This window comes from Vitis vinifera, chromosome 9 (assembly GCF_030704535.1).
Source record: "Vitis vinifera cultivar Pinot Noir 40024 chromosome 9, ASM3070453v1".
NCBI lineage: Eukaryota > Viridiplantae > Streptophyta > Magnoliopsida > Vitales > Vitaceae > Vitis > Vitis vinifera.
The window spans coordinates 24,062,407-24,090,112 of record NC_081813.1 but is presented as its reverse complement, the minus strand read 5'-3'; the positions used below and the strand labels follow the sequence as shown (position 1 = coordinate 24,090,112).

General features: G+C 33.1%; 2 protein-coding genes across 2 annotated transcripts; both read left to right on the top strand.

The window, feature by feature from the left end:
* The first annotated feature begins 3,056 nt into the window (after positions 1-3,056).
* On the top strand, positions 3,057-14,632 carry LOC132254306 (coniferyl alcohol acyltransferase-like). Its single transcript, XM_059739616.1, has 2 exons — positions 3,057-3,168; positions 14,247-14,632. The coding sequence occupies exons 1-2, from the start codon at positions 3,057-3,059 to the stop codon at positions 14,630-14,632; spliced, it is 498 nt and encodes a 165-aa protein (XP_059595599.1).
* Positions 14,633-25,069: 10,437 nt separating this feature from the next.
* On the top strand, positions 25,070-26,763 carry LOC100263348 (coniferyl alcohol acyltransferase). The gene is made up of 2 exons (XM_002270040.4): positions 25,070-25,616; positions 25,714-26,763. Exons 1-2 carry the CDS (start codon positions 25,182-25,184, stop codon positions 26,689-26,691), a joined length of 1,413 nt encoding a protein of 470 aa, XP_002270076.1. The 5' UTR covers positions 25,070-25,181; the 3' UTR covers positions 26,692-26,763.
* The last annotated feature ends 943 nt before the right edge of the window (positions 26,764-27,706 follow it).

The following is a 27,706-nucleotide window of genomic DNA, read 5'->3' as shown; positions in this document are numbered from 1 at the left end:
GAAATTAACACTACAATTATGGCTAAGAGTAAAAACACTAATGTTGAGAAGATTGAAAGTGAACATGGGAACAAACAAGACATTATCCAAGCTCAAAGTATTAGATAACTTCATAGAACCTACACGATTGATTGCAACAACATGACCATTGGGAAGAGTGACAATGGTATTATGAACAAGTGTGGAATAAGAAAACAGAGAAATATTGCAACAGACATGGTAGGTGGTCCCTGTGTCAATTATCCAAGCATTAGAAGGAACAAAATGATGAGAAAAAGACAAAGTAGAACAATTGTTACCACATATTTGAGAAATTGAAGGTCTCGACGCCGATAGAGACTCAAGTGGGTCGATAGTCTGTTATTGAAGGTGCGTGCTAAGTAGGCAATGAGTTGTTAAACTTGATCTAGCGAGAGAGAGGTAGGTAGTGGGGAAGATCCCACCATAACAATAGAATAAAAATAATGAATGCCTTTGGATGGTTCAATAAAGGAGCTTGGTGGAGTAAATTAGGATTGAAGGGGCTTGTTTGAGCCATTTGTGTTTTGGCTTTCCCTTTGGATTTATAACTCGGTGGAAACCCATGCAATTTATAACACCTATCTACTATGCCTTTTGAGCCCACATTGGGTGCAAATTAGGCATTCACATCTGGGCTTGTTGTGAGACGATGCAACAACTATTGAAGGAGCTAGATAATAGTATTAAACGCCATGGAATCCGATGGAGCTGAGGACCCAAATCCAACAGACCACCGACGTTCTTCTTGAACAACAAGATTGAATACTTTTGCCATACGAGGGAGCAAATCAATCATCACAATCTAGTCTCTTGTGCTAGCATAAGATTCATTCAAACCCATTAAAAATTGCATCACGTACTCTTGCTGTTGATAATCTATCTAAGCTTTCATACTTCCATAGTGGTAGACGGGAACTGGTTGGTAGTTTTTAAGTTCATCCTAGAGAATCTTTAGTCAAGTATAATAGGTTATTAACATCAAGCGAACCTTGTGAGAGACCATGTAATTGTTGCTTGATTTGGAAAATTCATCTAACGGAAACGTTCATGCAAATATGCCTAAATAGTCTAGGCACTCTTGAGATAGAGAGTTTTGACCCAAAATGAAATATTTAAAAAAAAATCCATAAAGTAAACCGGTTTTCAAAATAATGTCCAATGTAGTGCGTTTGTACCACGTAGGTTTTCATATCATAAAACTGTAGTTGGTGACTACGGTTTTATTTTAAAAAAAAACCGGTCAAAACCGTTGTCACCAACCACGGTTTTAACTTTAAATTTAAAACCATAGTTGGTGACTACGACTTTGACTATTTTTAAAAGTAGTCAAAGCCGTAGTCACGAACTACAACTTTAACTTTAATTTATATATTTAAAACTATGCTATTTGATTTAAAATATTTAACTTTAATTTTTTTAAATAAAAATATTATATTATTTTGATTTTATATTTACTAAAAATATGTGACCACATGGTATAATAAAAATATTTAACTTTAATTGATCTCACTATTTAAAAAATAGTAATTTAATTGATGTCTTTAATTTGATATAAAAATATTTTTGTTTAATTTTATTAAAATAATTGGCACTATACTCAATATAAATATAATTAGTTATAAATATACTATTTTATACCCTCATAATGAAGAATATAATATTATTTTGTAACTTTGTGAAAAAATTAAAGCCAATTATGCATTTGTACAAAATATAATATGACTTCAAGTGGGTAAATGATTGGAAAATTACTTAAATACAACATTTTTTTTCCCCATATTTTTCCTTTCAAAATGGGATCAAAATGGAATGGAAAGGCTTAAAATTTTAAACTTAAAATGCCAACCTAATAGAAATTGTTTTTCCACTTCTTAAAATATAGAATTCTAGAAAGAAAATACCTTTGTTTTCTCAATCAATTCACTATTTATTTTTTATTTTTTTGGTAAATAGATGAAAATGTTTTTGAAATATTTTTGTCAATTCATTGAGAATAAGACAAATGTTCCTTATTGGGTACTAATGGGAGTTTTGGGCAAAAATGATTTCTTTAAAATAAAAAATTCATAAATTAATTTTATTCTCAAAATAATTTTTAAAGTGATGTGTGTCTTATTCATGTGGGTATTCACATCACAAAACCGTAATTGGTAATCACGATTTTTGAATTTTTTAAAAAATAGTCAAAATAGTAGTTGGTGATCATAACTTTAAATTTAAACCTAAAACCAATATTTTAAGTTTAAATTTCAAATCATGTGAATGTTCAAGTTAGTAAGTAGTATTAGTTTAAGAATTATTTTGATTGGAGGTTTAGATTGTAAATCTTTTTAATGCATTATTTTTTCTATATCAATATAGTGTTATTGTTGTATGTAACTAATTAGTAATAAATATAATTAGTTTAAATTTAAACCTAAAACCAATTTTTTAGATTGTTGGATTGTTATATGCAAATGGTATATAATATCACACACACACACACACACATAAAAGTTAACAATATAATGCAAATGAAAATAAACACAAAAACTAAAAAACAATCCTCAATGAGTGCCACATGATGGGGTCTTCCTCTTTCTCTGTAGACGCCTATGATACAAAGACATCTTTTTCGAATCTATCTATGCAATATGTCATGTCTCAGTATGTATAGGTTGAGATAGAGTTGATGGAGGCAAGACTCGACGTCTACGTGGATCACAACATCGTCTAGGTGGGAATACATCTAACTGTGTAACATGTGTAAGGTATGATGCATGGTAGTCTCTATGGGAAGAGGTGTAGGTGATGGTAAAGTGATATATAATATGGTAGCATCTAGGAGAGGTGATATAGGAGATGGAAGAATGACATCTGATGTAGTGGTAGCTAGTGCAATAACATCTTATATAGTGGGCTCGAAGAGAGGAGATACAAGTGATGATGGTGAGGTGACATGTGTAGTGGTCTCCTCAAGAGAAAGTAGAGGATATGGCAGATTAGTAGATGGTGGGGTAGTCTCTGGTGTAGTGACATAAGGTATAGTGGCCTCTATGGGAGGAAATACAGGTGATGGTAGAGTAGTATCTGATGCGACGTGCTTTAAGGGAGAAGGTCTAGGTGAAGGTGATGGTAGGGGTGAAGGGGGAAATGTGAAAACCTCAGGTACAAATGGGGCAGATGATGTGGATAGTGCTAACATAATCTCGGGTGGATGCATAGATCATCGAGGCTATTAATCAGCTCACCTATATCTCCCTCGGCCTCGAATAGGTTGCATCCTAACTGTAGTGGATGACATAGGTGGTCTCATGGATGGGTCTGATGATGTAAGTGACTGACGGACTGAATGTATGCGATGCTCTTCTCCAATAACATGCAAAATATCAATAGCAATCCGATGAATGTCACCTAATGCACTTGAAGTAGGCCCAACAAATCGACTAGCAATCTCAACCATACCAGTGATCTATAAATAAAAAAATTAAAATAGACAAAGATGATTTTTTATTAATTATAATTTAATAAACCATTTCTAAATTAAAAAATCTTACCAACAATTGAGTAGTTGTTGTTGTACTATGATACCTCATCTGATCTTTATGGAGAGGGGGTGTGATCAAATGTCTTATATGACGTCTGTACCACTCCATATATGGTTCATGAAATTGCATAGCACCCGTCATAGACGGTGTTGTTGCAATATGCTTCGCACAACTAGCCCATAAGATAATATACTGTGCATGGAATGCCCCCTAATCATACTTATGTTGTCCTTGCCTATCCACAGAATGAAGGTCTTGCTCTATGGAACAAGATGGAGGTATCCCTTATTAGAGGCCAAATTGTCACAACACTCGCATCTGTCGATGCCACTTGACAATGTCAAAGCAGATAAGAGGTGACATCGTCTGCCAAATCTCTGGTCTGCTAGAGATATCGCTTGAATATAGACAACTAAGTCTCCCATGTAAGGCTCCCATAAAACCTGTTAAAATCAACATTTGACATTAATAATGTTAATGTTTATATGGTTAACAATAGCACATTGCATCTTATATGTACTTGGTCATGGGTCTATGAATCTAATTGGTCTTGATAAAATGTCAACACACGTGATGGATTTTGAGCCCATGATAAAGGTACTCTCCACCTACATCCTAACGGATTAGTTGGTGAACCCTCATCTAACAATGCCTCATCTTGTAATCCCTAGTCTTCATCCAATAATCCATGGTGTACTCCAATAGGACCCTTAACTGGTAAATCATTGGCTGCATCATGATCTAAATGCTGAGTTGCTAGAGGGGTTGGTGGTCAACCAAAATCTGGTTGACCCACATGGATTCTCTCCCAAGACCACAATTGGAAAAAAATGTAACATTAAAATTTTACTTAAATTATAAACTTGAAACAACTATAAATTTTAATCTAATGTGAATAATTAATTATACCTGTAATAGTGTGACATATTCAACAATATCGATGGCACCATCCAAACTCGCTCGACATAACTCCCTATATAAGTGTGCTAATACTACACTACCCCAACTATGCATAAATGTATGAGTCAAGTCTCTATACAGTGGGAGATAACACATATGGATGTGGGTACCCTTCTTGTCTGTAAATGCGTTGAACCTATGAGTGTTAATATGAAAGCTTGTCCATACCGCTCTAATGTGACATCATCTGAATCAATTGGTGGATGAGAGAACTGGTGACATAGCCATCATGTCGATATCGCTAATCCTTTATTCTCAGATGTAGGGGAAGTCACACTTAAAAGTTCATAACATAGCAGTGACCAATCTATGTCACATGTGCCAATGATGGGAAGCCCATGAATACAAAGTTCTAATATGACAGCAACATCCTGTAAAGTAATGGTCATTTTCCCAACAGGTAGGTGAAATGTGTGTGTCTTAGGATGTCATTTCTCAACTAGACTAGTGATCAGTCCTCAATCTAGTGTAATGTGTCCAATATGGTATACACCATAAAATCTAGATTGAATAATATAAGATCGAAGACGAGGATCCATCTCCCATTCCTACATAGACCTAGATATATGTTGTCAAAAAGTCAAGACTGAAGCAAATTGTAAAAATACAAATAAATCATTTAGATAATAAACTTGAAAATTTTTCATTCTTTAAAGAGATATTATGTGCTTTCATATACATATATACCTGGCCAGAGTCAACTAAATGAGACCTATGTCTATCCTGTAGAACCAAAACAAACGTATCTAATGGATCTGGATCAGAACTATGTCCTTTATACTCCATATCTATAACAAAATTGTGAAGATAAATAAACAATACTTATTGTTTTTAAATTAAAAATATTTATAATGGAAAAGTTTTAAAAATTTATGGAGTTTTCCCTATATTAAGTATATATCAATTTGATAAATTTAAGTAAATCAATTCATTTATGACCAATAAACAAGTCATACTAGTCTAAATTAAAATTAGAGATACAAATACAATGGAGTATTTTGTTACCATTTTTAATAGAAAATTTCAAATTTTTGATAGAGTTTCCCCTATAGTATGGACATTATTCCAAATACAAATAACCTGATTGTGGAAATAACATCAATATTTATAATCAAACCAAATCCAATAATTGCATAAAGGTAGTATCATAGTAGCTTACATCACAATATCCAAGAAAATTACACGCATACATCACACGGTCTAATAAACTCTATTACTGTTTTGACAATAGCAACGATTGTGGCCACTTTGTTTGCATAACCCACATGTAATAGAAGTCTTGCCCTCTCTAACATCCATTTCATTATGCAAATGACTTAATTTAGGTCGTCCACTTGATGCACGTTTCATCGACTCAGAAGGCATGATAATCGGACCATCATAAGGAGGCCACTCATAGACATTGAAAATGGGATGGAACAAGGGTGCCCAAGTATTATAGTATGATTGTGTACTGTAGTAGTGTTGAATAAGTGGTCTAAAATCAACTGAACGAAAATGACATGCTGCTAGAATATGGCTACATGGGAATCCATATATGAGTGTTTTACCACATATGTATGCATGCTCATGTAAGTTGACGCGATATGTTCGACCACTAGCTGAGCTACTCTTAGTACCCTTACTAGTCTTCACATGGAATCGTCCTTGGATGTGATAATATAAAACAATCTCATGAGATCCTGCCTTAACCACATTTACCTTAATCTTAGCATTGACATATGGAGTGTATTCCTCATTTGAAGCAAGTCAATTAGCACCTTGTTCCATTCTCACAACAAAGTAACTATTTAGGTGAAAAAATGTCAATTGAACCAAAGCAGTTACGGGTAAGCTATGAGCCTCTTTAAGCACACTATTGAACACCTTTAACATGTTTGTAGTCATGATGTCATACCTTCGACCTTCATCATGAGAGAGCGCACATTTCTCAAAAGGGATTGCTTCCAACCATTGTTGTGTGGTTGCATTAATCCTCCCAATTGTGTTCATATGTTTATTAAAATTTTCAATCTTGGTTGCTAAGGCTGCTCTGTACATCAAATTTTTCAATATTTTATCCTTAAATCGAGTCATAAAATTGTTGGCAAGATGATGCATACAAACCCTATGATATGCGTATGGCACAAACCAACCAAGATGAACATCGCTCATTGCAACCATAATGCCTGGATGTCGATCTGATATAGCACAAAGTCCTCTCCTATGAGTTATTGTAGTTCTAATACATGCCAAAAACCATCCCCATCTATCAATATTCTCACCATCTGTTAGGGCAAAAGCCAATGGGAATAATTGATTATTTCCATTATAACCCATAACAATCATTAAAGTTCTTTTATACTTCCCAAACAAATGTGTACCATCAATACTGAGTATGGGCTGATAATGTTTGAATCCTTCAATAGATGGATGAAATGTCCAAAAAACTCGTTGAAATATCTTTGTATTCTCCATAATACCAGGAAATGTTTTTGAAATTACAACACATCATGGATTTTCCTACTCTAAGGCAATGAAAAAATATGGCACCTTTGCAGATGACTTATAAAAATCATCAAAGAAGTTTGTAAGTGCTTTAAGCATCACTTTAGATGCCTTCTTGTATGATATTTGGTATCCGAATTTCTCCACAATACTTGCTTGAATAGCAATCACTGACAATGTGAATTATGCCTTAATCATTCCTTGGATATGACTAGCAATCAAGTTGGAATCTAATTGTTGATGGTCCCGATTCAAGCAAGGATTTACACATTTGTGCGAACTATTGTATTTATTGATTGCAAATAAAGTTGTACCTTTTACAACCATAGTATGAAGTTTCCATGGACATTGAGATTGCTCAGCCTTCTTGCATCTTAAGATGAACAACTTTTTAGTTGATGAAACAACAACGTACTCTTGGTGTGCACTAATAGAATACAACTTCTCAGCATGTTATAAATCTGCTTTTGAATTAAAAACTTGGCCAACCATGAACTCTCCACCTGAGTTTCCAATATTAGTGTTCCCCCATGGGGTCCAGTCACTTAAAACGACATTACCAATGTTTTCTACATTTTCAAACTACAAAGATGATGCTGAGTGATACTGAACAGAGGAAAACTCTATTGGGTCCTCAGAATCTAGGTTATTTGACATATCACAACCTTCCCCATCTACAGAGACATATCTCCCTTGTTCACTTTCCATTGCTTCGTAAAGAGCTAAGAAAGATAAAACAACATTAACATTATTGTTTTCCTCATCCATAAATTCAAATACCCCATGGCCATCATGTTGAACATCTCCTACTCTCTCACTTTGATCATCACCTTCTTAGGATTCACATTCATCTTCATCTTTATCTGCTCTACACTCATAAGTCATTGCAACTGGGGCACTACTAGGTTCACAACCATACTCAAATTCCTCAACATTATCATTTTCTCTAAGTAATAAATGTGTGAAGTTACCCAATAATTGCCCTCTCACTCGTGGTTGTACTGGCACTTGTTCAATATACAATTCAATTTCGTCCATTCTAAATGTGTTAATCAATTTCAACATTTGGGATAAACTATTATCATCCCATATTGGACAAGGTTGGAACCTATTTTCCCTTTTTAAAGGATACCTACAGTTGAGGACTAATTGTAATTGTTTTTTGTCAATGCCAGTTCTCGAGTATATCATAGATAACAAGTGTTCATATGTTGAACTCCAAAGGCACAATTACAACTTGATCTCCAATATACTTTACATCTGTTTCTGTCCTCAACATTTTTCCTTTACCAAAGTAAATTCTAGGAACAATATATTCAAACATGATTTACCTACAAAAAATACAATATCAAATGGTTTAATAATCAATGAAAATAATAGCAAGTCTTTGTGTTTTGAACTTAACATACTTGTTTATTAAAATAATTACAAAACACACATACAATTATGCTAAAGAGAAATTGCATATAATCTTTTAACACGTGAATACACAATTATATAATAAAACACCTTCTTACACATTAGGGAGAAAAATATAAATCACTTCATAATAATAAATTTTTTATTTAAATAGTTATCTATGATACAAATATATTTATAGATAAATGTTTCATAAAATTTTTATTTAAAACTTAGATAGTGGGTTATAAATCAATAAATGTTTAGTTTAACCTAAAAGGCTAAACAATTACAAGAATCTCAAAATTAAATAAAAAATAATCCACCAATATTTTTTTTTGTTGATAAAATATCATATATTAAAATAAAATTAAATGTTATCAACCATTAAATAATATATAATTTAAATAATTATGTTGTTATTCATAAATCACTTGATATTTTATTAAACCTAAAAGTCGAAAATGATTTTAAATCTTAAAATTAAATAAAAGATAAATCACCACAAAAAATATATTAATAAAATATCAAATACACAATTATAGAAAAAAAATCATTCATATATATATATATATATAAACATTATTTGAATATTAAAAATGAAAACAAATAAACATTTTATAAATCTATTTAATATTAATTTTAATTATAGAAAAAAATCATTTATAAATTAATTTTAATTTTAATTTATAAATATATTGAATATTAATTTTAATTTTAATAAAATTGATGCCAATAGGATGGCCCTTCTCAAATCAGCCACCAATCATCAAAAGTAGACTTGTAACCTTATTGGTGTACCTGAGATGAAATTGTCTTTTCCTTTTACATAGCTGAAACAACACAGTCATTTATCTTGTTCTTGTTGTGGATTCAGCCAGTTAATATAAGGTAATTCTAGGAGCATGTTTGCGGCCTTGCAACAAATCCAGGCACGAACTCAGCTGACCCCTATAACTACTTGACTATATTGTTTTCTCATAGTTTTGCTCAATATTTTATTTGACCATGCATCTGTGATTTTTTTTTTGAATTTGTAGGACATCAAAGGCGAAGTTAACTTGGGTGCTACTAAAAAATCTTTGCCTATGGATCCATCAATTTATGGGCCAACAATTTTGCAATCAAAATTAGGACTAGGTGGTGCAAGTAACATTGCCTCACCCTACATAAAAACTAGGAGATATTTTTATATGGACATATTTTTTGTGTTACTATGAGCAAAATAATGATTGATGTTATTTCCTCTTTTGTAAAGACCATATGGGTACATAATGGTGTCAGTGGAATAACATAGAATAAATTGGGCACTTCCTATTTTTGGTTGAGACAAATGGCAACAGCTAAAAGTTGATATAAGAGAAGGGCTAATGCCTTGATCTAAGGCTTGAAAATCTCGTATGACAGTTTCAAGATTGTTTATGACTTTTTCTTGGGAAGTTTTCTAGTCACTTAGATGTGTTAATGGCGTTAATACAGTCTCATATTTGATGTTATCTTCTAAATCTTGTTAGTACTAGGTTTTATGTATTTAATTCAATCTCATAGTTGCTTTTATCTTCTAAATCTTGCCAATTTTCATATGTTCCACCCATGAACATTGATAACTTACTATGAGCCTAACAAAGAATTAAAGATAAGGTCTCAAACTTATGGTTATAGAAAATCAAATCCCAAGAATAGCCAAGCAGAGTCTAAATCAAGTAGAGTTGAAATATTGAAAATTTTAAAACTATTTAGTTTGAGACTCCTTAGAGGATGCAAATAATGCCTTAAATCTCTAGACCAGAACTAACCCATGATGACTCTGTTTTAACCCTCATAACTTTCCCCTTTCTAGCTCTATCTCTCACCACTAGATCATATTCCTGAATTTTAAGGTCAACCAAGCAATAGGGAATTTGAAACCCACCAAGTAAGAAAAAGATTAGAATACTCAGGACCACTAATGAAACCAACTAGCTCTATTTTATCATAGAGGAATGGGTCCATCGAGTGACTCACATTGTAGAGGAAATTCTGATATCATTTTCTGGAGTTCTACCCCACCTAAATGACAAGTCATACATGCACGCTTTAGCATTACTTTCCTCTATTTTCTAGGCAACCAAACATTCCCATAATTTGGAGAATGATGTAGAAACCAAAAACAACCCCACACCTTCAATCTCCTAGCTTAAGATAAAGCCCTATTCATTGGCCCTTGAAAAGTGGAGTACTCCGATTTTTTCTATTTCTATAACAAAAAAATCAGTGCTCGTCCCCTTCATTTTTGGAGTTCTTAAGAGTGGTCCCCTTCATTTTTGGAGTTTGTAACTGTGGTACCCTCCATTTTTGGAGTTCTTAATAGTGGTCCCCTCCATTTTTGGTATCTTTAACAAAAAAAATTCATGGTGGCCCCCAATTCCATATTCATTTTCTTTACCAAAACAAAACCGGCCTTTTTCTTTCTGCCAAGCTCACAATGAAAATAAAATAAAAAAACCAAACACATCTTTACCAAGCTCAAGATGAAAATCAAAAACAATAACAAACTAAAATACGTGAAAACCAAACATATTTACAAAAAATAAAATAAAATAAAATAAAATTTATGTAAACTGAAAAGCTCATAAATCTTACTTGAACAATGATAGAACAAGATTAAAATTTGGAAAATACTGAATTTGAGCGAAGGATGAACCAAAGACAACCAGATGCAACGGGAGACAACAGGAAAGACGAATAAGAAGACAAAACCCTAAAGGTAAGAAACCTAATCGAAAAGGGAAAGGAACTGAAAATGATTCAAAACCGTAGTTGGTAACTACGGTTTTGACCGATTTTAAAAAAAAATCAAAACTGTAATTGGTGACTACGGTTTCTTAACTTGGACTCCTACGTGGCACAGACACACTAGATTGGGCATTATTTTGGAAATCGGTTTACTTTCCGATTTTTTTTTTTAAATATCCTATTTTAGGTCAAAACTTCGAGATAGAAAAGATTATCAAATGTCTCTTTTAAGACAATGTTAAGGAGCCAAGACGTAACCATGTTGTTGTATTAGGATCAGATTTAAACTGTAGGATCATCGGCCATGGGTTGTGAAAAAGTGTCATCTACGAATTTGAGCTTATTCTTTGCGTTGAGGGCCATCATCATGGCCCAACTCCATGTATTATAGTTCGGACCAGTGAGGAGACGCAAAACAAACACCAAGCATAGATGATTGCCGCTATGCAAGAAAAAGGGGCTATTGTTGTCCTCCATGAAAGACAGATCTGATTGCACTACAGTGCTACCAAATGGAGGGGGTGTGAAGGGCTGAAATCTATTAGCATTATTATATTGACCACCATGAGCCATTTTAGAGAGCAGCTGAGGTAAGACGCTCTAATGCCATATTACAAAGGGAGAATGGAGAGAAAATGATAGATTCTCATTCAATTGATTGATCAGAATAAGTTGTAGTATAGGGATATAAAGCAAAGAAGCCAAAAAGCTTTACATCATAGAAGTCACGCATAAGGAGTTGTAGAGATCAACTAAAAAACAACTTAACCAACTATTGGTTACAATAGAAAAGAAAAATAACAAAAATAAAATAGGCTAATTAATATGCTAAAAACAAGCATAACTTATTTTCGCTATGTTGGCTTTCCATGATTTATTGTTCCATATCATTTGAATTTAATAAAAATAAATTAAAAAATAATCTAATTTTCTAATTTTATAATTTTGGTTATAAAATGATAGCTTCTATCAAAAAATTTGTAAAAATGACTTGCATGAGCAAAGTTAACAAATATAAATATTTTGAAAATTACTTTTGGTTTTACTAATAGGAAAGAAAAAAAACTATCACTTTTTATTTAATTTAAGAAACTTTTAAAAATAGTATATATCAATGAAAATTCAGGATAACTAAATCTATACACAAGCATATATACTTAGGCTATGTTTGGTTCCCGGAAAGTACAAAGGAAATAAAAAAAATGCTAAGGAAAATGATTTTCTCATGTTTGGTTGTCCTATGAAAAATATCAAAGAAAATCAAATATAATTAAAACTAATTAAAAACTTATATATTTTTAAATTATTTAATCTTTATATTGATGAGTTAAAATAAATAAAATGAGTTTGAAGTAACAAAAAAAATAATTTATCAACTTTTAATCTATTTTTTTATTTTCCTTCACTTTTTCTTTCCTTCTACTTTTCCTTTACATTTTCTTTCCCTCGCATTTTCCCTCAAATTTTCCGGGACCCAAAGGCTTTGTTTAAAGGCTACTAAATGAGTAGCTACAAACACCATAATCTTTTCTGTAATTAACGCTTTAAGTTCTAAAATTTTTGGATGAACCTTGGACAGTATGTTAGTTAGGTTACAATTTTAGAATAAATACAAAAAACGAAGGTTATTGTATAAAACAGTATGTTGATTATACCCCATGGTCATTCATAATATAACACATCAGCATTTTGTGTTATGTTGGTGTTGGAAAAATATCTAAAAGACAACATAGATAAATACCTCTAGAGGAAGCTTGACAATTTGAATATAGCTTATTATTATAGGTCTCTTTTGCTGCAAAATCTTTTTGCAATCAAGAGCTACAAGAGTCCTTTGTATCTTTCCATCCTCTAAAATCAAAGGTAGGTACGAAAATTGCTTACCTAACTAGAAAAGGCTCCAATCAGGGGAGAGAAAAATTTGTACAAAAATTGTTTTAGGTTTTAAGGTTACGTTTGGTTCAAGAGAATCTGAAGAAAAAAATAGAAAGAAATAATCAAAGGAAAGAAAAAGTGTTAATTATGGATCAGGTACAAAACAAATTCAAAATTTAACATCTCCTCATTGGATGTCATAAAATGAATTTTGAACGTTCTTCTCTCAATCTCATGTCCAAGTATGACTTTATATACCAACATGACAAGAAGGAGAAAGGTATGCCACATATGTTAGCAAAATATGTAAACCAACACATCACATCACTCAAAAAATATCTCACAACATAAATTGGTGGAACACAATAGATCAAGCATTTTTAACCTCCACAAGTAATTGCTTACTTAAAAGGAATGTTTAACCTTAACTTATATATATACCTATTTATACTCATATATATATATATGCATGCTCATCTCACTCTATTTTTATTTTTGGAATATTTATTCTATTTTTAATTTTAGTTGGCAAATATAATTCATCTTCAATGATGTCCCATATTTCATAGTGTAGAAGATTGCAAATATATACTATGTCAATTCTATTTTTCCAAAATTACCATAATCACTTCCATTAAAAAGTGGGCTATTGATTCATTAAAAACCTTCCATGATGGATGAACTTAATTATTTAACCATGTTTCTCTTACATACTTAGGTCTATTTAAGAAGTATATGTAGCTTTGATACCAATTATAAAGTCAATCTACCCAACCTAAGTATACACTCGGGCACTTTTAATGTTTTTTAATAGATCTTCAAAACAATAAAAAATTGTAATAATAATAAAATTGAAATCACAATAAAAGAAAAGGTGCAAAGATAGAGAAAATCCAAACACAAAGATTTATAATAATTCAATAATTACCTATAACTTGAAAACCTTATTTAATATAAGGTGATCGCCCCAATCATTACTAACCCTGTATCCCATTCCCTCGATCTGAGTTGTGGTATGTGTGATCTCATAAGCCACATATTTCGTTTCTCATATGAAACACATGCAATATACTTCTATTTTCTTCTTGGTAGGGTGGCTACCTCTACAAGTCAACAATTGAGTGATTCATGCCCAAAAGCACCTGATATTTCACTTACTTGGCCCAAGATTGGTATAAGAGAAACCCTTGAGTTGGGTGGCAGATGCCGTTCACGAGTACCTGGAAGGAGCAGTGACAAAGGAGCATTTCTTGGGGCTCATTGACTGGGTGGAGGCTCATCGTCCAGAGCCTGCTTTAGAAAAGATATACTGCAGTGGCAGCAGCGATGGACCGGCATTTGTGGTATCATCAGGGAGGACATTCCCAGCCTCAAAGGTGGATTTCGGGTGGGGTAGGCCGGCTCTGGGGTCATACCATTTTCGATGGGATGGGGAAGCTGGATACGTGATGCCAATGCCAAGTCCGGCCAGAGATGGTGACTGGGTGGTGTACATGCACCTCTTGAAAGGGCAGATAGAGTTGATTGAGACTGAGGCCGCCCATGTCTTTAGACCTTTAACATCTGAATATCTCAACTTGATCAGCTGAAATTGGCTTACATCCATATGACTTCTTAGATTCTTCATCCCTCCGTCTTATAGTTTATCAGGTCCTTCTAATTTCTCTTTCCAATATGGTGAATGTCTTGGTCATAATATGAAGAGTGAATTTTTGGAGTGATATAATGAAGTTCTGAGGATTGTGTATGATAATGGTAAGACCCTAAGGAGTACTATTTTCTTCTTTCTCCCAAAAAATATACACAAAACTCAACAATGAAAAATTGATTTCCTCTTTCCGATTCACTAACCTTTAAAGCTTTAGTTATAGGTTATAAGCTCCAGAATTCATGATCTTAACGAAGTATATACTGAAAAGAAGAATTTTTGAGGCCCTACCAGCTTTGAGGATCACGGCCCACAAAAGGAAACAAAGTATATCTACCTTTTCAATTTTAATGTAAAGTGAGAAAAACTATTACCTCTTCATATATTTTATTAGTTGAGGACTTACTTCAAAAGTTGTTGACAAATACACTTACCACTTTGTTTTTTTTTTTTCTATTTCCCTCATATCAACTCTCTCACACATTCTCACCTGTTACCACCTTCCTACTTTTTTTCTTTTTTCTATTTTCCCTTTTTCCATCCCTTACCATCATATTCATTACCACATATTATTATATTAGAAAAAGTGAGTTTTGATTCACTACTATAATAATATATGAAAAAAGGAATCTTAAATTTTTTAAAATTACTATTATATTCATCTATTTAAAAATAATTTGAAATACATACATTTTTAATGTATCATCTAATTATTCCCTAGATTGGACCTTTTTACATAAATATTTCCCTTTCTTTTAGATTTATTATTATTATTATTTTATTTAGAATTTTTTTTTTTTTCACTTTCTAAGAGGTGTTTGTTTAATTTCTAGAAAGAAAAAAAAATCTCAAATAATAATAATAATAAACTTAGGGAAACATTCACGTGGAAGAGTCTTGTGAATTAATGTTGATGACATCACAAGTAAAATGACTATTTTAAGGAATAATTAGATGATTTATTTACAAGTGCATATATTTCAAATTATTTTTAAACAAATGAAGATATTACCGATTTAAAAATTTTGGGATTCTTTTTTCATATATTTTCATATTAGTGAGTCAAAACCCACTTTTCCTTATCATATTTCTTATTATTATTTTTCTCTTTTTCATTTGACATTTCTTTTAATATGTTCATGTATTCTCTCATAAAATTTCTTTAATTTTAATTATTTTTGGACATATTAAATTAAAATGATAATATAAAATAAATAGTTAATATAACAATTTAAATAAAAACACAAATATATAATGAAAAAAATAAAAATATTATCCCATAAATAATATACTTGATGATTTCAAAGATTAATTATAATAATACATTTGATAAATTAAGGTTTAAATTTAAAAATTATATTTTATTATTTATAGGTTTATGATATTATTTTTATTATTATCATTAAATAAAAGATTTATTTATTTTATAAATTCTATCACATGTAAAAGTAAAAATATCTTTGTAATACTATTTTACTATTTTTATTATTTTTAGTTTTGCTTTAAATTTATTATATCAAAATTTACTAAATGATGGTGCTTTTATCTTTCTTTTTTTAGTTTTAACTTCATCATGGATCTAACTTTTTGTTTGGTTAAAATCTTTAATTTTTTAAATAAAAGAAAATATATTTTTCATTAAAAAAATTGTATCTAACCTTTTATATTAATTTCATAAGAAATAGGTACATCCTTAAGAAAAATAAGTACATCAATTTCTAGGGAAATTGGGACCCCTATCTCCCTTATCATGGTTTATTTGTTCATTTCAAGACCTTGATAACTAATTGAAGGTCCTCCCCCACCCTAGAATGAACTTTGGAACCCTAAGTACATTCTTAACAAAAATTGACACATCCATTCCTAAGGGAACCGAGACCCCTTCTCATGATCCTTATATTCGTTTGGAGACCCTCAGGAAGAGATTAGAGGTTATTCCCCACCCTGGAACTAACTTTGAAACCCTAGGTACATCCTTCAGAAAAATTGGTACATCTAATCATCGGGCAATTGAAACCCCTATCTCCCTTCTCATGGTCCATTTGTTCCTTTGGAGACCCTCAGGAAGTGATTGGAGGTCATTCCCCACCCCGAAATGGACTCTAGAATCTTAGGTGCATCCTTAAGAAAATTTGGTACATCCAATCCTTAGGCTACCAAGACCCCTATCTCCCTTCTCATGGTCCATTTGTTCCTTTAGAAACCCTTGGTAAGTGCTAAATTTTATTAAGGATGTACCTAGGGTTCCAAAGTCTATTTCAAGGTAGGGAATGACCTTCAATTACTTTCCAAGGGTCCTTGAATGAACAAATGGACCATGGGAAAGGAGATAGGGGTCCTAGTAGCCCGATGATTAGATGTATCAAATTTTGTTAAGGATGTATTAAATTTTCTTAAGAATGTACCTAGGATTTCAAAGTTCGTTTTGAGGTAGGGAACGACCTCCAATGGTTTCTCGAGGGTCCTCAAAGGAACAAATAGACCATGGGAAGGGAGATAGGGGTCCTGGTAGCCCGAGGATTAGATGTATCAAATTTTCTTAAGGATGTACATAGGATTCCCAAGTCCACTCTGGAGTGGGGAACAATCTTCAATCACTTCGCGAAAGTCCTTAAAGGAATAAATGGACCATGGAAAGGAAGATAGGGGTCCTAATAGCTCGAGAATTGAATGTACCTAGGGATGGCAACAGGGCAGGTCATCCCTATCCCATTCCCGTCCCAATTATATAATGTTTTTCCTATTCGCATCCCAAACTCAAGGCAGGGCGAGTTAGTGTCCCCCGTACCCATTTACAAAAGAGTTGATAATCCCATCCCTGTCCCAAATGTGTTTTCGGGATGAAGCAGGTCGGGTAAGAGCGGATCGGGGTAGGTATATTGCAACTATTTGACTAGGTTGAAAAAAAAAATTATTCTACTATTGTCACAACTTGAAGCCACTTATCTATATTATGTTTTTTTTTTCCCAAGGGAATTATGTCTCTGGCAACAAATAGATCCTATTAAACATAACATGAGTCTTTAGAATTTCAATAAACACTATCTAGGTTCTCATATTTAAACTACAAAGAACCCCTTTCAAAATGATTTGCACTCCAAAGACACCTATGTTATGTTGTCTCTTCATCCACATTTAATCAAGCATTTGTTGTGCAACAAAACTGAAAATGCCCATACGAGGACAAAATGCATAGATCTACAAATAAGCAACCTAAAAAATCTCAAATCCATTAACTAAAACCAGAAAAATATGAAAAACAAGTCATATTTCTAACAAAGCCTCAAAACTTAGGGTTTTCTTACCTGGAATGGAGGAATCCATAGAAACCCTAATAGTTTGTTGTCTACAAATATGGTATTTTGGTTTTTAGAGCAAAAAGTGTGTTTTTGGGTGAAACGGGAAGAAGCAATTTAGGAAGAAGTGGGAAAACGAGAAGAAATGAGAAAACGAGACCTCTCTTACCGTCTTACAAGCAAAAAGAACCTTATAAATTTAGGAAGGAACGATTATATATATGGAGGACTTTTTGGGTATTTTGTAATGTTATAAGGGTAAATTAGTAATCCATATATGGGGCAGGACGGGTAATTGCAAAACCTATCCCGGCCCTAAACCTGATTCGGGTTTTTATATACTCCCCATATCCATTCTATACTTGAATAGTATAGTCTCATACCCGTCCCAATAGGGGTGAGATGAGGCAAGTGACCCTATTTACCCGCAAAATTGTCATTCCTAAATGTACTAAATTTTCTAAAAGATGTACCTAGCCAAAGTTTGTTCCGAGGTGGGAAACAACTTCCAATCACTTCTCGAGGGGTCCCTAAAGGAACAAATAGACTATGAGAAGAGAAATAAGGGTTTTGGTAGCTCTAGGATATTATGTACCAAATTTTTTTATGGATGTACCAAATTTTTTTAAAGATGTAGCTAAAGTTCCAAAGTCTATTCCAATGTGGGAAACAACCTTTAATCGCTTCCTAAGGGTCCCTTAAGGAATAAATGGACCATGGGAAGGAAGATAAGGGTCCCAATAGCCTAAGAATTGGACGTAAAAATTTTCTTAAGGATGTACCAAGGGTTTCAAAGTTCATTTCGGGGTAGGGAACAACTTTTAATCCCTTCCCAAGGTTACCCACAAGAATAGATGGACTATGAGAAGGGAGATAGAAGGTCTGGCACTCTTAATTGGGATTAGATATACCAATTTTTCTTAAGGATGTACCGTTTTTTCTTAAGGTTGTAGCAATTTTTCTTAAGGATATTGTTAGGGTTCCAAAGTCTGTTTCAGGGTAAGGGGGGGCTTCCAATCACTTCTTGAAGGTCTCTAAAGGAATATATAGACCATGAAAAGGAAAATAGGGGTTCCAATTCCCCTTGAAATGGATGTACCAATTTTTCTTAAGGATGTACATTGGGTTCCAAAGTTCATTATGGGATGGAAAAGGGCCTTTAATCACTTTTTGAGGGCCTCCAGTCACTTCCTAAAGGTCCCCAAAATAATATATAAACCATGATAAATCAAATAATGGTTCCAACTTCCTTTGAAATGGATGTACCTATTTTTCTTAAGAATGTATCTTGAGTTCCAAAGTTCATTATGGGATGAAGGAGGACCTTTAATCACTTTCTAAGGGTCTCCAAAGGAATATATAGACCATGATAAGGGAGATAGGACCTCTAAGAATGGATGTAGCTATTTTTCTTAAGGATGTAATTAATTTTCTAAAATCTGTTCGAAATTTGATTTCAAGGGTGAGGTATGGTCGCAAATCACTCCCCAATGTCCCCCAAACCCAATTCACCCTAGAAAAATGTATGTATTTTTTATTTTTTAAGAATGTATATATTTTGATGAAAAATGTACACATTTTTCTTAAGGTTGTACGTGGGGTTCAAAATTGGATTTAGTAACAAAATCATCTAAAATTTAATATTCTTTAAATATTTGATTTCATGAAGGTGTATGATAAACTTTATTAATATATTAATTCTAAATTTGTATTAAGATCATCAATTATATTAAATAAAATTATATTATGTGACATAAAAAATTTCATAGCCATATATTTAACAAAAAAAAAAACTTTGAAGTTATATCAAACATGTATGATAATGACAAATATGAATGACTAGAAAATTTAAAATAATAATAATATAAGAAAATTTGACAACAAGAAATATAACTTATAGATTATATAAAAAAAAATGAAGGAAAATAAAATATTATTTTTAATCATAAAAATTAACAAAAGTTTTTGTTTTTTAATAAAAAAATAATTATTATCTTTTTACTCTAAGTATTTACACACTCTTTTATTCTTAAAAATTATAAATTGAATATTTAAAAAAAACTAACAAACTTCAATTTTTTTTCCATTGTATTTTTAAGTTATATTTTGTGTGCTCTATGATTATCTATTATATGTTATCATTTTTTTGTTTAATGGGCTCAATAAAATGATTAAAACCAATATATATAAAAAGATGAAACATTACAAAATTGAAACTAAAAAGGTTTTAAAAGGAGAACTATGGTGACTTTCATATGGAGTGAAAAAAAGAAAAAGAAAATGATGTTAAACAATAAAAATAAATAAAAAGCATATTAGAGATGAAGGTGATGTAGAGAGTTGTGATTCTTTTGTTTTTTTAGTGGCTTATCACGTCAAGAAATGACAATTGTAGTAATACTATTCAAGTGCATGCTTTACACAATTGACATGAAAGGTCAAGAAAGGGGGTGCATGTTTTACATGATTGGCATAAAAGGCCAAGAAAAGACAACTGTAGTAATACTATTCAAGTGCATGCTTTATGCCTCATGTTTTATGACATGAAAATTGAAAGTCGGAGTTTTTAAAAGCCTCATTTTTCTTTTTATTAGTGATTGAAAGCATGATTTTTTCCTAGTTTCTACTCGCTTGAACGGTCAAGGTATTCTAACATCCTGCTTCCTTTTGGAGTTTCTAATTTTGTTTTTCATGCTTTCTATACACTTGTTAAACATTTCATAATCATTCCTTAATTAGCTCTAACAATTTCAAACACACACATAACTCATAGAATAATCAACCTTAAATTTCAATGACATCAGTAAGATCCTTGGATGCAAGATGCCCCAGACTTCATTCAAAAATGGAATTAAATTAGTGTTAATGAAGGATTTTTTTTTTTTTTTTTTTGTTAGAGAAAAATAAAGTTCTTTACGGGCTTTAGGAGACAGGTAAGGTTTTTAGATGTGTCCCAAGTCTCACTTTGAAGTGGATAGTCTGGTGGGAAAAGAAAACCAGAATATTGTAGGATACGTGGAAGCCCAAGGAGGCTATGTGGGAAGCTGTATCATGTTGGATTAGAACCATGTTTCTTGCTCCAAGGATTTAGCTGAAGAGAAGCACTCAGAATGGACCCCTGCCCCTGTGGGCTCTATAAATTTAATGACGAGGCCATCATAGTTTACCCCAATTCATTTATACCTTTGGTCTGCCCTTCTGAATCCAACCAGCCTGGCTCCCTTCTGGTTTCCATTTACATATCCATCTACATGGAAGTAAAGCCATACAGCTCAGGTTGAAGCCTCTTGTCTCAATATACCCCATTAGTCCTAATAATACCAGACTGCCTTTCAACATCCACCAGACTCAAGTTTTTGTAGAATAAAATATTTGATCAATCAGTAGGCAATAGAACTAATCGTCATTCATTCTTTATTAACAGTTTGTTAAATGAAGCTAGTACATGTCAGTTACCTGCAGTGAGCCCCATACTTGAGCTCCTGCCTGTCCAACAGAAATACAACTTGTCTACAAGGCAAAAACACCAAAACTGCCACCATCCTCAAGTCATTTCCAAGGTGGAAATTGGCCTAAGGCTGCATATTTAGTATAAAACAAGCACCATTAGAGTGAAAGTTGGTCAGGCAGGAACAAGTAACAGAAGTGAGAATCAAAAGGAAGAATCCCACAGTTGCATGAACAAAGAAGGCTTTGTCGCCTCTGTGAAATGCACTGCTCAACAAAGGCAGCCTGGTGGGGGAAAGGTAATGCCAGTTTTGCATCGTCCACAAAGCCTTTTGCAAAGCAGTGCAGCATCTTTGGCACCAATAACCTCCCTTTGCTACTCAACCCCACTGAGGGCCCAATAAAATTGTTGATATATGGCACAAGAACAGGATAGAAATTTTATGACAGCAAAGGAAAAACAAATTTTTTTTCAGTAAAGAAAAAACTTGGTATCTGGAAGTATGTTTTTATTCATTGCATTGCTCCTCATATAGAGCTGAAACATAACAGAAAGTCAAGAGAATTTGCTAATTTCAAGCCATGTCTAACCAATTCCTAATATCAAGCCATATATATATATATATATGCAGAAAATATTTCCTAAAGACTTGGTCTATTGACCAATTATTCAGCAACTTTTTGTTTGCCCATAACTGTAGCAACTTAAGGCACGTTTCCAACACTCCTCCTTGCCTTACTAGTTGCATAGGCCTATTTTGCATCTTAAGGTTTCAAATCTGGCTTTTGGTAGAGCCTTGGTTAACACATCTGCAATTTGATCCTCAGTCTTGCAATAAGGCAGTTTAACTTCACCATCCTTTTGTTCTTCTCTTAAGTGATACAACTTGATCTTGAAATGCTTAGTCTTGCCATGAAAAACAGAATCATTTGAAATTGCAATTGCAGCTTGGTTATCTACATAAATCTGTGTTGGCTCATTTTGCTTCATGTGTAGATCTGCAAGTGTTTTTCTAATCCAAATTGCTTGATTTACAGTAGCATTGGCTGCTACATATTCTGCCTCTGCTGTACTTTCTTTCAAATAATTTTCAAAATTCATATTTCTTTCAAATTTAATTTTTCAAAACTCCAATTTTTAAGTTTCATTTTCAAAACTTTAACTTCCCAAGCTTTAATTATTTTCAAATTTAATTTTCAAAATTTCCATTTTTCAAATAATTTTCCAAATTCAATTTTTTAAAAAAAAAATATTTCAATTCTTAAATTTATTTTGCAAAACTCCAACTCTCAAATAATTTTTAAAATTCCAATTTCTTCAAAATTTAATTTTCAAAACTCCAATTCCTAAATTTATTTTGCAAAACTCTAACTCTTAAATAATTTTTAAAATTTCAATCTCTTTAAAATTTAATTTCCAAAACTCCAATTCCTAAATTTATTTTGCAAAACTCCAACTCTCAAATAATTTCCAAAATTCCATTTCCTAAATTTAATTTTCAAAACTCCAATTCTCAAATAATTTCCAAAATTCCAATTTCTTTTAAATTTAATTTCCAAAATTCCAATTTCTTTTAAATTTAATTTCCAAACTTCCAATTCTTAAATTTAATTTCCAAAATTCCATTTCCTAAATTAGTTTTCAAAACTCCAATTCTTAAATTTAATTTCCAAAATCCCAATTTTTAAATTTAATTTTCAGAACCCCTATTTTCAAATAATTTTTGTTTCAAATTTCTAATTTTCTTTAAAAAAAAATTAATTTTTGAGACTTCATTCTTCAAATAAATTTCAAAACTCCAGTTTTATTTCAAATAGTTTTAATTCCACTCCAATTTTCAAATTTTTTTTTTTTTAAGATTTCAATTTTCAAATAATTTTTAAAATTCCAGTTTTCTTCAAATAATTTTAAATCTACTCCAGTTTTCAAATAATTTTAAGTCATCAATTTTATGTCTTTCCTTAAGGTTTAGGGTCACCAAGAATCCCGTTTTTAATAAACTCATTCCCTTTTTCTTTCAGGCAAGCAGCTTCATAATTTTTAAAAAAAATTTAAAATAATTTTCTCATTGTTCACTATTTTTAATAAGCATGAATAAATTTTCATAACTCCAGAAACAATGGAATTTAAGAGATTAATTCATGCAAAATCAATTGGGCTTTCTTGGGGGTCTTATATATGATCTCTTCTGATTGTCAACTACTATGCTTAATGAATATTGTTTGATCTTTGTCTTACTCTTTGATATGCATATGATAATTGTATACTTGAGCTAACCTTGTTTCCATTATAGTGCACTATTACTTACTGCTAAGGTACAATCTCACTCACACTTTGCTTATTTTTATGCATGATTCGTTCTATTATTGGACCATCTCACTGGTATCTATTGATTTCCTTATCAATTGTCACACTTGTCTCACCTTATTTAGTAGAGACCTTATTATAGGGCTTAGAAGGGTGTTATAGCTCACCACCGTACCTTCCCAATAGGTAACCTGACCCCCAAACCTGACTTTGGTTTTTCACAGATTTGTTTTTCCTTCAGAAGTTACACTTAGGGTTTTTCTTTCTTATTTTGTTTTTCCCTTTAAAAATAAAACAAAAATAAGTGGCAACTCCAAGTCTTTTTCCAAAAAAATCATTTTTTTCACAAATAAATTAAAAGCGAGCCACACCGTCGAGTGGGAACGCATGTGAAAAATGCGGGGTCCACACCTTTGTATCTTTCCATCCTCTAAAATCAAAGGTAGGTACGAACATACCCTTTAAAACCTTTTTGCTTACCTAACTAGAAAAGGCTCCAATCAAAGGAGAGAAAAATTTGTACAAAAATTGTTTTAGGCTTTAAGGGTATATTTGGTTCAAGAGAATCCAAAGAAAAATATAAAGAAAAAAAATAGAGAGAAATAATAGAAGAAAAGAAAAAGTGTTAATTATGGATAGGTACAAAACAAATTCAAAATTTAACGTATCCACATTGGATGTCATAAAATGAATTTTGAACTTTCTTCTCCCAATTATCTCATGTCCAATTATAACTTTATATAGAAAATGAACCATCCATCCAACAGTATAAGAAGGTGAAAGCTATGCTACATATGTTAGCAAAATATCTAACCAACACATCACATCACTCAAAAAATATATCACAACATAAACTCGTGGAACACAATAGATCAAGCATTTTTAACCTTCACAAGTAATTACTTAAAAGGAATATTTAACCTTAACTCATATATATACCTATTTATACTCATAACGACCTTATCATTGAGTTGTAGTTTCTTCCAATCATGCATGCTCATCTCACTCTATTTTTATTTTTGGGATACTAACCCTATTTTTAATTTTAGTTGGCAAATACAACTCATCTTCAATGATGACCCATATTTCATAGTGTAGAAGTTTGCAAATATATACTACGTCAATTCTATTTTTCCAAAATTACCATAATCACTTCCATTAAAAAGTGGGCTATTGATTGATTAAAAACCTTCCATGATGGATGAACTTAATTAGTTAACCATGTTTCTCTTACATGTTTAGGTCTATTTAAGAAGTATATGTAACTTTGATACCAATTATAAAGTCAATCTACCCAACCTAAGTATACACTCAATAGGGACAAATAAATTGAGTGTCGGCACCCTAAAAGGATCTCTTTCATTGCTCCCTAGGGGCCTATAAATCCACTCCTACTATCCATCCCCTCTGCATATTTCCTTCTCTCTTGACTAAAAACCATGGGTGGTGGAGGAAAGTACTTCACGGTGACTGTGACCAGGAAAGAGCTAGTGGCAGCGGAGGTGCCAATGCAGGAGCATTGGCTGCCGCTATCTAACCTCGATCTGCTTTTGCCTCCTATAGATGTGAGTATGTTTTTCTGTTACAAGAAGCCCCATCAGAATGCTAATGGAGGTGATGACTTCACCTTTGGGTCCATGGCTGGGGTTCTGAGGAAAGCCTTGGCCCAAGCACTGGTCTCCTATTATGCTTTTGCAGGGGAAGTAGTGAGTAACTCAGTGGGTGAACCTGAACTTCTATGCAATAACCAAGGGGTGGATTTCACGGAGGCTTACGCAGATGCAAAACTTCATGACCTCAGCTTGTACAACCCTGACGATAGTATTGAAGGCAAGCTTGTCCCCAAGAAGCAGCATGGTGTCCTCTGTGTGCAGGTAACGCTTCTCCCTCTCTCTCTCACTCACACACACATCATGATATAGTCGGGGCATTATTACTCTATGTGATAAAACAAATGGAGGAAAATGACAGGTGACTGAGCTCAAATGTGGTGGAGTCGTGGTGGGCTGTACATTCGATCATCGGATAGCTGACGCATATTCTGCTAATATGTTCCTAGTTTCATGGGCTGAGATGGCCCTGTGCAAGCCACTATCTGTGGTTCCATCTTTCCGGCGCTCTCTTCTCAACATTAGACGTCCAGGCTCCTACGATCCCTCCCTGGATGAAATGTACGTCCTTATATCAGCCTTACCTCCTCCCAGAGCTCCGCAGCCGGGCGGTGCTGATCCTTTCATAAGCCGCATATACTATGTCACGGCCGAACAACTCAGTCTACTCCAAACACTAGCCAGTATCAGCAAGGGCAGCTCCTACAAGAGAACTAAACTAGAGTCTTTCAGTGCATTTTTGTGGAAGATGGTCGCGGCAAGTGCTGTCATGGAAAATGATAATAAAATGATATGCAAGATGGGCATCGTGGTGGACGGAAGAAGGCGGTTAAGCAGTGGAGACGAGGATAAATCAGCAGTGATGGCCTCTTACTTTGGAAATGTGCTGTCAATCCCCTTTGGTGAGAAGATGATAGATGAACTGAAAGAGAAACCCTTGAGTTGGGTGGCAGATGCCGTTCACGAGTACCTGGAAGGGGCAGTGACAAAGGAGCATTTCTTGGGCCTCATCGACTGGGTGGAGGCTCACCGTCCAGAGCCTGCTTTAGCAAGGATATACTGCAGTGGCAGCAGCGATGGACCGGCACTTGTGGTATCATCAGGGCAGAGATTCGCAGTGTCAAAGGTGGATTTCGGGTGGGGTAGGCCGGCTCTGGGATCATTCCATTTTCCATGGGGTGGTGAAGCTGGGTACGTGATGCCAATGCCAAGTCCGGCCAGAGATGGTGACTGGGTGGTGTACATGCACCTCTTGAAAGGGCAGATAGAGTTTATTGAGACTGAGGCCGCCCATGTCTTTAGACCTGTGACATCTGAATATCTCAACTTGATCAACTGAAATTGGGTTCCGTCCATATGACTTCTTGTTCAAATCTACATAATTTGGTATTGATAATTTTTTTACTAAAATAATATTTTATTGCATTCTACTTTTCAACTTAATAACAAGCATATTTATAATAAACTAATTGTTAGACCAAGAGTTCTCATAATCACATTTTAATGATAACAAACCATAATTATTATTATATTAATGGTTCAAAATCAAGATATGTTTTAGGTTTTAATTGAGAAAATCAATTGGAATGACAAAATATTCATCAAGGGATCAAATGATGCAAGTTTAAGAGAATATGAAGACCGTCGTTCAAGCCTAGAATTTGTTTGTAAGGTGAATGCATAAGTGTACTTAGGATATACCAATTCATGCATCTTTAAATACTCAGTTTGTACATTAAAATTAAATTTTTATTAAAACTCAAGTATTTTCATACAAACCTTTGGCAAATTGTTTTAAATTTGACATGTTAATTTACTTAAAAACATTGCTTATGTGTTAGAAGTATAAAATAAAAAGTAAATAAATAAATAAAAAGATAGGTTTTTGAATCAAAATAGATGAACCAGTCAAAGAGACTAGTCAACTAACTCAACCAATTAGAGAACCATTCAACCAGTTAAGTCTTCCTAGTCAAGGACCGATCGAGATATGCAAAAAATCTTCTTTTTTCCAATAGTTATGCATTCCTAGGTGGAGATGAGATCTCTCCTGGTCAAGGGGTAGGTTTTCCTAGTCAAGACCTAACGGTCACCTGCTGTACATTTAATGTCCAACAGCTAGTCAACGGGTCAAATCGAAACTCGACCGGATGAGGCCACTTTTCAACTTTTTTATCTCCCGAGAGTAGAAACCTATAAATAGAAAGCTTCACTTCATTTATGAACAAGATAATACCTACAATCAATTGTCTAACCTCTTATTCTTCATTTAAAATTCTCATTCTCTCTTTGGTGCATTAATTTTCACTTGCATACCCTCTAGTGCACCCTTTGTTATTCATCCTAGTCTTTGT

Excerpts from the sequence above, each read along its gene's own strand:
- LOC100263348 (XM_002270040.4), top strand. The coding sequence starts at position 25,182 with ATGGGTGGTGGAGGAAAGTACTTCACGGTGACTGTGACCAGGAAAGAG. Across the intron at positions 25,617-25,713 it reads ATGGTGTCCTCTGTGTGCAG|GTGACTGAGCTCAAATGTGG; the intron begins GTAACGCTTCTC and ends GGAAAATGACAG.
- LOC132254306 (XM_059739616.1), top strand. The coding sequence starts at position 3,057 with ATGGGAGGAAATACAGGTGATGGTAGAGTAGTATCTGATGCGACGTGC. Across the intron at positions 3,169-14,246 it reads GGGAAATGTGAAAACCTCAG|ATGCCGTTCACGAGTACCTG; the intron begins GTACAAATGGGG and ends GTTGGGTGGCAG.